Source organism: Arachis hypogaea, chromosome 17 (assembly GCF_003086295.3).
Source record: "Arachis hypogaea cultivar Tifrunner chromosome 17, arahy.Tifrunner.gnm2.J5K5, whole genome shotgun sequence".
Taxonomy (NCBI): Eukaryota; Viridiplantae; Streptophyta; class Magnoliopsida; order Fabales; family Fabaceae; genus Arachis; species Arachis hypogaea.
In genome coordinates, this window is record NC_092052.1 from 127,618,074 (window position 1) to 127,630,980 (window position 12,907).

The 12,907-nt window shown below is 31.4% G+C and overlaps 1 protein-coding gene across 1 annotated transcript; it reads right to left on the reverse strand.

Moving 5' to 3' along the window:
* Window positions 1-66: 66 nt before the first annotated feature.
* On the reverse strand, window positions 67-1,912 carry LOC140180756 (uncharacterized). Its single transcript, XM_072222048.1, has 4 exons — window positions 1,485-1,912; window positions 919-1,374; window positions 534-831; window positions 67-177 (listed from the first exon to the last, which is right to left on the reverse strand). The coding sequence occupies exons 1-4, from the start codon at window positions 1,910-1,912 to the stop codon at window positions 67-69; spliced, it is 1,293 nt and encodes a 430-aa protein (XP_072078149.1).
* Between the last annotated feature and the right edge of the window lie 10,995 nt (window positions 1,913-12,907).

Sequence of the window (12,907 nt, forward strand, 5' to 3'; positions counted from 1 at the left end):
GCATTATGTATTTTTCTACAGCTTCATAGTATAGTGGATCTCTGTCCTTATCTGGTATTTCAGCACTTATGATTTGATCAATATCATCTGCAGTTGGATACTTGTCATCTCGATGTAAAAAGACCAAGATGTGTGCATGGGGTAGACCACGCTTCTAGAATTCGATAGTATAGACAACTGAAACAATAAAACAAATTTAGTTCACAGAATAACTTTGAAAGTATGAAGTAATTTGATAGAGTTAAAGATCATGTGGTTTTTAGATTATCCATCGGCCCCCGGTCCAAATTTTGTGCGTAATATAATTCTTATGGAATGTTCTCAATGTGAGTAGTTGAGTTGACCATAAATAATTAAAATTAAAAACCATGTCACATTGTACTGGGGGAAATAAAACACTACAACCCTTAAGTAAACATCAAAATATATTTTAGATTACAAATAATTTTACCTGCAACGATCCTTCCAAATATATTGTTCTTTCTGATGTCTTGGATTAGACGATCCAATTTGACCTTAAAGGCTCGACATACCATATCAGGACGGTCTTCAGCATTTAGATCCCTATTCTTTAGAAAATCCTCAAGCTCAGGCCACTTAGGATTGCAAGTAAAGGTTAAGAAGAGGTCTAGGTATCCAACAACCCTACAAATTGCCATGGCATCTTGATAGTTCTGTATCATATATCTTGACCCTCCAGTGAAATATGACGGAAGTATGATACATTTATCCCTTGATGAAGGTGTTGTTTTACCCATCAATACAGCTTCACTTATTCCCTTGTACATCTCACACCTAAATTTGTCCTGGTCTAATCGAATGTATGTTAGTCTATCAGACTCAACCATAGAATATCCATCTACCAGAAATTATTGGCATAATCTTCTTGAATATAGCAATGGGGAACCATCAGCTAACCTTTCCTGTATCCTAAATGCAAAAAGGTCTTTCATCGTTACATCTTCGTGGCCCTTGGTTGAGTTAGTATGTCTTTTGTTAAGAGGTATATGCTCCTTGAAACCGTCCTCCCCATAAGGAAACAATAAAGGATACTGCAATCCTAAGTAGGAAGGATTAAGCTGATTTATTCTCTGAAGTCTTCCACTTTGAGTCTCAACAACAATATCCCTATCTATTTTTTCGAGATCAAAGTCACCCACAATCAATGCTGCCACCTCGTTTGTTGATGGTAGGTTATACCTTCTACCATCGTTTCCCCGCTTTCCCAACAATCTAAGCTTCACTGACGATGTGGCATCACCGTTAATCTTTTGGCCAGCCATACGAAATGCCTTTACCAACATATTATGTTGATCCAACATGATCTTCAAATCTCTAACAATGTCTTCATAAACTTTCTCAGTGTTTTCTCCGCTGCAAGACACCCATATAATTTGACATGTAATTTTGATTTTTCCCCTAAAAATGTAAAGTATAAACCAAAAGCATCTCCAACAAAATCATTTTATTCTAAAGATTCATACCTTATTGCTAAAATGCGATTTTCAATCTCATTGTGCGTGTCAAAGACATATAGCTGTGCAAATTTGGCCTGATCCCCTTCTTGTGGTATGAGGCTTCCCATTAAATGATAGTTTTCCCCATATAGAATGAACGTGCGTGGACCTTTACCTTTTGCAACCGTTCGGTCAATCTTAGCACCTAATGAGGTGAATTGAAACATGCTATTGTAGGTCCTAATGTTGTTCTGAAAGTGTTTACTTCCAGTGTCATTACCAAACAACAAATCATACAACATTTTTGGGGCTTCTTGTAGGTGAGGAATCTCAACTTCACCTCCCCTACAACACAATATATATTTCGGATCATTTGTGTTGTAGTGCTTTTGTATCCTTTCGTCATACCAAAACAATGCATGGCAATACTCGCATTCATGGCTTGTATCTCCCATGTGCCAATACTCTGCAATTAAATACATCACCAAAAGTCCAATGTATAATAATGAATGTGACTGACAGGGATGGATCTACATTGGAAATGTGGGGGCAAGTACTCCCATTAAAATTTTATAGAGCTACATGTAGTATATGGTAAGGGTGTTCGCGGTGCGGTTTGGTTCGGTTATTTGGGAAAAAGTCATCCGATCCGATCTTTTATCAAAACTGCGGTTCAGTTTGATTCGGTTTATTTTCCAAGATCATCCAAATCAAACCAAACCAATTAAAATCAGTTTGGTTCGGTTCGGTTTATTCGGTTTATTTAATTAATTCAAATAAAAACCATTATACCATTTCACAGTCACTAACAAATAACAATAGTCAACCTAACTCAGAGATCACTAACAAATGAGCAGAAACACAACAAACTAAAATAATTAACAATTTTACAAAAATAGCAGAAGCACAATGATCAATCTGACTCAAATTTCTAACAAATTAGCAGAAGCACAACGAATTAAAATCATTAACAAATGTGGCAAAAATAGCAGAAACAAATGGAACAATAATCAACTTAAACTGAATCAAGAAAATCAAGATACACAACCAAACTAATTCCAAAAAATTTGCAAAAATGGTGCACCAATTCCAAACTAAATCAAGATATAGAACCAAACTGAATCAGAAATACAACCAAACTAATTCCACAATTTTCATGTGGTGCACTAATTTCACAAATTCTTCCTCTTTCACCTTTCCCTTTCCTGCATTAACATTGAATAAACAAAAATTTAGAACCAACCCTAAACTAGAATTACCCTAAATCAAAACAGAACAAAAAGTTCAGAATAAAAAAAACAAAATCTGAATCCATAAAAAGACTAAACCAGAATTAAAAAAATAAATAAAATCAGAACAAAAAAAAACAACCTGAGATGGAAGGACAACACTGCTTCAATGACGGAAAAGAAGAGACTGGACAGTGACACGGCTTCAACGACGAAGAGACGGGCGACGAACAGCAGTAGCTTCGATTGCATCTGGTGTGTGCTGCTGCAGTTTGTTGAGGACGACAACGGCTGTTGGTTCGTGGAGAAGACGGCTGTTAGAGCGGTGGTGTGTGGAGCCGTCGAGGATGAGGGACAGAGAGGAACGCTACGAGCCTATGAGGAAGGGAGAAGGAGAGGAAACGACCGCACTGTCGCGATGGTACTGTCCGGCGACGTCGATGGCGGAGAAGAAGGAGGAGGTCCGACGCTGAGACACAATGCTAGAGAGACTGAGAGAGAGCTTAAGGAGTTAGGGTTCCTGGTAGGTGAGGGGTGGCTGCGGCTAGATTAGGAGGAATTGTGGAGGAAGGCCACTTTTATATTAGGATTTTTAATAATACCGGTTCGGTTCGGTTTGGTTAGGGTTTTCTCTAACAAAATCGAAAACCGAACCGAATCGCAAAATAATTGTAAAAATTATTTTTTTCGGTTTTTTCGGTTTTCGGTTTGTTTGGCTATCAATTTTTTGGTTAGATTGGTCGGTTTTGTTCGAATTAGATCGGTTTTGAACACCCCTAGTATATGGGACAAAAATTTATTTACCCCACTCAATAAATAAATTTAACCCCATTATATTCTTTTAAATTTATTTCGTTTCTATAATGTACAGAAAAAAGATCTCACTATTTATAAAAATATCATATTGATTATAAAAATAATTAAATAATAATAATAAAAAGATAATTAAAAATTAAGTCAGTAGTTTAAATTTAAGTACTAAAAGCATAATTCTTATGCTTTCTAAATTTATAATTCTCTTTTTTTGCTGTTCGTTATTGACTCTATGTCTCCTAGTAAAACTCCTTAACTTCATTCTTTAATTTCTTTTGATTCAATAAAGATTTATTTTTATTTTTTATATTTTTAGTTCATCCAATTATTTTCATTTTATTTTATAATTATATTGTTATATTTTTTTATTACATGGTTAAATATTATTGAATAATAAGATCCATTAGTTATTTAAATTTTGAAATATAGTAATATTAACTAACAACAAAGAACAATTAAAATAAAAAGTAAGATCCAAATATACGGATATCTATAAATGTTTCTTCTTTTGAAGTTAGTTCTAGTTTTGTTAGTAATAACGACATCAATTAAAAAAAATCTAGTTTTGTTAGTAATAACGACATCAATTAAAAAAAATTAATTATGAATATTATAAAGAGTTAATTTCGTAATCTTATAAGACATAAATTTTAAATAATTATTTAGTGATATATATAAAAATGAAATATTTATTTGTGTTAACAATGAAAGAATTATTCAATCTTTGTAAAATATCAAATTTGAAAGAATAAAATTCTAAGTTATATGTTATTATTTAAATTACTATATAAGTGTTTTAATTTATTAGTTAAATAGCTAAAAGATTAATTAAATTTTATAATAATAAAATATAGTTATAAAATTATTATCATGTTATAGATATTTTGTTTTCACTACTAAATATTTTTGGATCCGTCACTGGTGATTGAGATAATCGGCTAACTTATAATACATTTATCTAAAGTAATTTTCAAATAATACCTTCATTTTGAAATGCGGGATAACTTGCATCGGTTAAGTTCTTGGTCCGAGGTCTACCGACTGCAATAATAAAGAAATCAGATTCAAAATCAACATATGAAGCCTAACGACTAAAGATTTGTATCTTGTTTGTTTGTTGTGTTGTGACTTTTTCTTGTATTGCCTAAAAACACAACCCTATCTCTTCTATTTTTTTTCATTTGGTCTACATCACCTTTATAATTTCCAAGAAAATAATTGGTCAATTTACCAACTATATATATAATTTGGAAATTAGTTTAATTACACTAAAGCCTAATATTTTTGAATTTATAAGTATGGAAACTGATTTAGAATAACATGTACTTACCTCTTCTATCAACTTCCTTGTATGATGAGTTAACCTCTATATTGTCACAATCATGAGTGTTTGGCATGTCACTCTGGAGGCTCTCGTTTACTATGGTGGTTGTTTCAGAGATAGTGTTTCTTACGTGTGTAATTGCATTGAATACTCTATCGCAAGAGGCTGCAAGAAAATACATATTACCAACCTTTCATTTTCTTCATAAGATCACTATTCATATTGTCCTGATCAAATTAACTAAAAAATAGTTAACAGAGTGAAATTTTGATATACCTAGTAGTTTATCTTGCAGTTGAAGTGGCCTATTTGACGTAAAAGTAGATGTTGTCTCTAAATTTAAAAAACAAAAATCAGCGTATTGTAAAACCATATTAAGGCACAAACTTGGAATTTGTCTAAATAAATTTGTGATCCATATAATTTAGTAGTACTACTTTTTATCCTGAACCTGATTGAGTGAGTTTATTAGATGGTTGCCTTCTGCCAGCAAGCTTAATAGCTCTTTCTCTTCTATTCATTCTTGTGGCTAAATCAAAGAAATTTTCAAATACTAAAAAAATCATACTCTATCAAAGTGATAGATGTGAATAGAGTTTATAAATAACTGTCATCTAAGACTATTGCTTTTACTCTAGTCATGGTGTATTTTGGCAAACCCATTGTTGGATCTTTCTATGCTTTTGAATTAACTATACATAATCCAATGACTAATTGCTTCTATAAGACAATTGGATGGTTGGTTTATTCTTTAAATACATTTCACTGCACTCCATGTCAGTGATCTTTGTTAGGACATTGTCAACAGCGAAGTTGTTTATATAAGAAACTTAAAAACTTCAGCAAAATTACCAATCCTAAAAAATGAACCAAACATTAAAGCTTAGTGTGTGCATACCTTCAGAATTACTCATTACAGGTGGTCTATTCAGGGCCAAAATTTGTAATGATCCAACTGTTGTTAACAATGGTGGTGAAGAAGTTGTAATTGATGGTTTAAAAAGCATACTCCCAGAAACTTGCTGATTTTTCTTATTTTCACCCAATATTATTGATTGAGTCGATTTTAAGTTTTTCTTTGTGCCTAAAAAAATAATTACAATCAGATTTCAGTATTAAGACTGCCCTTATTGTTAACATATAATCTGTAGTAGTATTCTTAATAACTTGCGCATGATAATAACCTTGCATCTCGAAATCTTTGATACATGTATCAGCTTTTCGTTTGTTTTTTAATACGTTGGAACTTCCTTCATCTGAATAATAGCACCAAAAAATACTAATTAAGTAGTTTAAATAAACTATTTTTCCATATACCGCCTCACAAAAATAGATTGATATTTTCCAAGCTACTAAATGAAAACTTTATTAATAGTCATTAATTTACCTCGTCTAGGTGACCATGTGTTTAGACTGATATGATTTAGCGGACTGGTTTGCATTGTTTCATTCTTTCCATCCTTTCTAGAAGTTTGAAATTTCTTCTTCTTTTCATCTATAATACCCTTTCTTCTATTTCTAGCTATCAATGGAGTGTTATCCATTTGAAATGCTTGTCATTCCCACTGTTTCAATATCATTCTAGCATTAGGATTCTATAATATAAAAATATTCAAACACACCAAAGAAAACAAAAATGAGTGAGTTTTGTTTGCTTTCTTATGCAACACCTTCTATACTACAAAACTATAAGAATTTGTTGATCTTTAAATTAGAGAAATTATTTAATTTTTTCAGATTATTATATTTAGCATTGCTAATAAGCTATGAAGAATAAGTAAAATAAATACCTGAAAGCGTTAAGCACGTAACTTATCCAGCATTGCATAATACTTCTTGCATTTGCATTCTTGCTTATGTGTTGATGTTGGAGTAAGATTTCAATATCATTTATGACTTTCAAGATCTTTTTTTATGAGCTGAATGTGAATGCTGAGAATAGAATGAAAACCAACCTAGATAAAATACCTTACACTTATCTATGCTTTAACCATATTAACCCTCTTGTGGGATGTTTTGGTAAGTAAGCCTGACCCAACTATGCTTTGGTAGAATTTTGATTTATGTGACCTTGGTGTTTGATTTATCTTGTGATAAAGACTGCTTATAATAAAAAATATTTTACAGGACTTGTCAACTAAAAACATCTTTATTATATAATATATAGTATAAAATGATAAATTTTATCCTATTCTTATCCATCCGTAATTGATTCTTACTCCATTTAAAGTGGAACACTTGTTTTTATTAACATGATTAAAGCTTAGTTTGGTAAAGCTTTTTGAAGAAGTGTTTGTGTTTTTTAAAAGCTCAAGCTCCTCTTTTTATGTTTGCTTATTATATAAAAAGACCATGTGCTTGTGTTTGCAGCTTTTAAAATATCCGGATACTTTTGAAAGCACCTAAAATAGATCTTTTTAAAATTGGCTTGTACTTTTCAAAATTTAAAAGTCTAATATAACCTCATATGTTATAAATCAAATTTAATACTTGTATATATGTCTATTATAGTATTTTTAAATTTTAAAAGCTATTTTACTAAACACAATTGTTGTTGCTTGTGGTTATTAAAAGCCATTTTTAATTTGATTTACCGAACATAAATGCTACAACTTTTAAAAAGCCATCTTTTAAAAATTAGCTTTTATAAGTTATTTTTGAAAAGTTAAAGCTTTACCAAACTAAGTCTAAGTGCTTAGTGAATGCCAACAATTGTTTCATAGGAACCAATGATGTAGATTAACACTTTGTTTGATTAATTTCTAAATCAAGTCATTCTGCCATTTAAGTACGAAAGTTTTGAATTAAACATAGTTAATTAAAGTTTTTCAATACAAATATCTATGTAATTTTTTCACCCTATTCTATGAATGGTTGAAAATATTCATTTAGTGGATTCTCTTGTCTTGTGAAGTGTATATTTTATACTGTTAATTTGAAACTATATATAATATTGTTATGGGTTATTGGCATTTTTAAATTGGTTTCTACTTTTTTTCTTATCGAAACAATTTGCATATATAGGGATTGAAAGAATGATACATAAATACACCCTAATGCAAGTAGGATACATCATATACATATTTATTATATAATGCACTTATTTTTATATGTCACATTCTTTCTTTTTAAGGACCACCTAAAATTGAAAGTCGGATACATGAGGTTGATGTTTATTTTAAGATGAAACTACCATGTGTAACTTTGAACCTCTATTATTTCTACTACCAATTTTTGCATAATATGTTAAAATTAGTTGTGGAATAATAGTTTAAATATGAGTGGATAATCTCTAATTCCATATTACTTGTTAAACTTTGTAATAGATAGATCGATCCACACATGAGATACTTGATTTAAAAATGTGAAATAACAATAACATAAAACAAAGTAGCTTAGTACTAATAAACTTACACACATTTGAATGAACTATACAACAAATTAGAAAGGAACATACAACTCTAACACTTACACAACATAAGACAACTAAAGACACACTCCATACAATGGGGATACCCATCTGGCTTTACTAACAACTAATGCCTAATGACTCTAAAGACATTAATGTAAACCATGAATCTATGCACTGAACCATAAACTAACAACTTAAGATCTAAAGACTACAACACAATCAGCATACTATTTAACTACTCCAGCCTTGACAAATCATCACACCATATAAAGACTTTTTGCGTGAAGCGTGACTGAGTTTACAGACACATGATCCTCCCAGCTCCGGTGCAATAAATGCTCCCTCCTTGCAAAGTGGCTCCTCAGTTTTGAAAGCAAGAGATCTGTTTTTTAGCATCATTTGCAAACCTTGTCCTAAATTTCATAACCGAATCGATGTCCTTCTCAAGGAACATGGTGGGATTGTAAGGAATGCCAAGACCTGAAACCCTAAGCTTTCCTTTCCCACCAAAGCTGATTCTGGGAATCTCTCTTAATAGACCATACTAACACAGTTTTGTTATATCCAACTTTCTCAGTTGATATAAATCCAATACCGTCGTAAAAGTGTGTGAGTGCATGGTCCATCGACTTTGCCTCAACTGGGACTTCGGTTTGATAGAACACCCGTTGCTGCAGTGAGAACACTGCTATTACTGAAGGATCAATGAAGTTAAGACCATTCCATCCAATCCAATATACAAATCCATCAACCGCAATTGACTTGGGCCCAGTTTCTGAACTTGGGTCTGAGCAATCCCAGAATGAGTCTAATCATTGTCATTTGAACTATAGAGACTCCATGACATGTTAGTATCTGAGTAGTGTTTCTTATATACATGAACATTGCAATATTCCATTGAATGGTTTAGGAACCTAAATGCATAAAGAGAAATTACATGGCAACAGTGCTGCCTTGCCTCATCAGAAACAATATGGAATTGTTGAATTAATGAATTCCAAATTAGGAGACTGGAATCCAATCCTTCTTGAGAGAACCGTATATAGAGCACACCGTGGAAAGAATCAATAATCGAGTACCAACCAAATTGATTTATCACAACCGGGATGTTTAGAGGGATCTGCTGAGGACAATCGACATTGGTTCTTGTAAACCATATGGAATTTTCTTCCATAGATGGAAGACCAACTCCAATAATTACATTTCTATTCTTGTCTTTGTTCTCGAACCAATTCTGCTTGGCAAACATTGGGGTAGAAAGCCTACCATTCCACGTCTTGTTTAAGCATCTACATTTTTCCACCGTCTTTGGATCACTCTTGGTAAATATCTTCAAAAGTATGTCCTGACCGAGATAAGGTAGTTGTGCTTTCTTTGTTGTTGTGCCTTCCATTGTAGACAAACAGCTTAAAATTCTGGTTGACATGTTATTAGGTAATGGTTGGGTTGTTGGTGCTTTGATACTATCCATGTTTGCGATGTGTTTTTGGTGGTGATTAATCAGGGAATAGCCGATGTGTGTGTTCACATTTGAAAGGGGTGAGTTAATGAGCAATAGTTTGTGAAGTACTCATTTTTTTATATCACCACAATATAATAAAATATTCTTCTTAACGCATTCTCTAGGTCACACATGATATAGTTTTGATAAAGATTTTTTTTGTAATACATAGTTTATTTGATTTTTCTGCATAATATTTTTTCTCTCACCTACTTGTCTTTCATCACAGTTTCCAAAATTTTCTGAATTGTATATCTTCTTGGTCAATTTTTGCACTTTATTAAAATAAGCTTCTTAAATAATACATCTATTATTTTCTAGATATATATATATATACTCAGATAACTTATTTATTGAATCTTACTAAAAGTAATGAATGTGTGTTCCTTTTTATTTGGTTCGAAAATCGATGACACTTCTTTTTAACTTATTTAATATAATTCTCCATGTGCTGGTAAAAACTATTGTTGTAATACAAAAGCATGTATTCACTTATACCTTATTAGCATTTATTAGTCAAACTATCCACTTTCACAACTATAGTAATTCCAAAGGCATTAATTCTTTGCTTTTAAATTGCACTGGGATCGAAAAAAATAATAAATAATTCTATTGCTTAGCATCAATATGATAACCTTGATAATTGCATCTCCTTTTGTAGACTCTTTTAGTATATATTTTGTTTGTAGAAAAACAAAGACTATCATTCCAACTTCACTTAAGAAATACTCGAGACTCCCACTCTAATGATAATCTTTTAGGGAGGCTCATTATATTTTTCTAGTATAAATATGTCGTATATATTTTATAAACTATTAATAAAAGGTTCTTGTCTTTCTAACTTTCTTTTACTTGTTGAAAATTTTTTCCTATTCTAATTTTTTATTCAACTAAAGTTATTCCCTCTAATACTTTACCAAAGCTAGAAAAAATATGTCAGCATGAATCATAAAACATCCTATTAATATTTTGGATTTAATAACTATATTCAACTATACACCTCCTCATAATGAATTATTTAGTACTTTGCTTGGTTTGTGCCACTGCATCTGCTTAGTTTAGGCCTACTAAAAAATTTATATTTAGCAATTGAGATGATATTTTTGACAAAATTTTGAAACAATTTTGTTAGTAATTTTCCTTAGTTTATATTTAGGAATCACGAATTCAGCAGGTTACTCTATTCATTTATATTTATTAGTGAGGACATACCCAAACTACATGAAAATCAAGTTTAGTATTCACCAGCTTGACTTTATCATAGTTTCTTAAAAATTGCTTGCAGATCAAGTTCTGCAGCATCAGGCATCACCTATACTGATCACTCCTTATGCAGCCTGCTCTACTTTCTGACTTATTAATCTCTCTATCTTTATATGCTATCCCTTAGTTGATTCTAAATTCATGGAAGGATTGAGTGATGGCTGTTTTGAAGAAATTTCTTCTATCAGGCATAACACCATACAGATAGAGCCTCGGTTAGTGTTTTGCCTATAGTATGAATTTTTTAATTATTATCATATGTGTCCCTCCAATATTGACAATGTGATCAGAGCACTTTATTCCCATATTAGTAAGCTCTAACCCAAACTTCTTAAACAATAGTTTTAGCATCCACAATGTTATCTTTATCATAGTTTCTTGAAAACTGGTTTAATAACCTTCTGCAACATTGAGCCACACAATTCTAATCACTACTTATGCAGTCTGGTCTAAAATTTGAATTATTACTGGTAATATGATATGTCTGGCATCCCTTAAAAATCTCAAACCTTGTTAAAGCATTGATTGATAGCTAGTTTGGAAAAATTTCTTTTGTCAGTCTGAACACCATACAGATAGAGCTTAAATTGGCATTATATGTAGACTCTGAATCCCTTCTTATTATCATACATATGTTCTATAAATATTGACCATTTGATTAGAGTACTTATTTGTGAATTTAATTTGATATCTTTGTTGAAAACATAGAAATCTTTCTCCATTCTTTTAAAGAAGTAATATCAAATAATGCTTTTTCATAAACTCTTTTACCATGAATAAGAACCTGACTAAACACTCATCATGCAACTTGTTTCATTTGTCAAAATATTTTGATATCTTTGTTGGGACATGAAAATGTTCTTCAATTTATAATCTTTACTCTTTAAAAATCTATTTTTCATAAAGTGCTTTACCAAAATTATGTTAAATTTTGTTGAATTATGGTTTTTGATTTTTTTCACTATATCTTTTTTATATGTTTGTATTTTAGTTTGAAACTATTTATTTGAGGACACTCATCATTCAGAAAAAGTAAGTAAATTTGGGTAAGAGGAGCACAATAATTTGCACGTTGAGTATTTAGCATAACACTTGCTGACCAATATAACTACATCCACCAAAATTATCTTAGTTATAATCACCTAGTTTTGATAAAATCTTCCACCAGACATTAAAAATCACAAATGTCCATTGTTAACACTATTTCTTGCTTCCTATATTAGTCAAGTCTAATCCAAACTTCATAAAAAATGGTTTTAGTATCCACAATGTTATCTTTATCCTAGTTTCTTGAAAACTAGTTTAATATCACCTTCTGCATCACTGAGCCACACAATTCTGACCACTCATGATGCAGTCTGATATAAATTCTGACTTATTACTGGTAATATGATATATATGGCATTCCTTAAAAACCTTAAATCTTGTGAAAGCATTTACTGATTGTTAGTTTGGAGAAATTTCTTCTGTGAGTCTGAACAGCATACAAATAGAGCCTGAATTGGTATTGTACCTAGACTCTGAATGTAGGGTATAAAATAAGAATTCATGATTTGTTTAGTTTAGACACCAATAATTTTCTTAATTCATTACTTGTGATGAGTTAGAACCTTTAGCATGGTGAATGTGTAGCATAAGACTTCATGACCAATAAAACTACAAATTTATATAATGGTAGGACCTTAAATGCCTACTTTTGATAAAACCCCCCTGTTAAGCTCGTTTCTTGATAGATGTATTAGTGAGGTGTAGCCCAAACTGGATAGAAAATCAGATTTAGTACACATGAGTTTATTTGTATCCTAATTTCTTCAAAACTGCTTTAAGATCACCTTATGCAGCATAGATATATACATTAGTAGCCTGTTCTAAATTTTGTATTATTACTCATAGTATCATTAGTATGAC

Excerpts from the sequence above, each read along its gene's own strand:
- LOC140180756 (XM_072222048.1), bottom strand. The coding sequence starts at position 1,912 with ATGGGAGATACAAGCCATGAATGCGAGTATTGCCATGCATTGTTTTGG. Across the intron at positions 1,375-1,484 it reads AATCGCATTTTAGCAATAAG|CGGAGAAAACACTGAGAAAG; the intron begins GTATGAATCTTT and ends GGTGTCTTGCAG. Across the intron at positions 178-533 it reads CTGAAGACCGTCCTGATATG|TTGTCTATACTATCGAATTC; the intron begins GTATGTCGAGCC and ends TTATTGTTTCAG.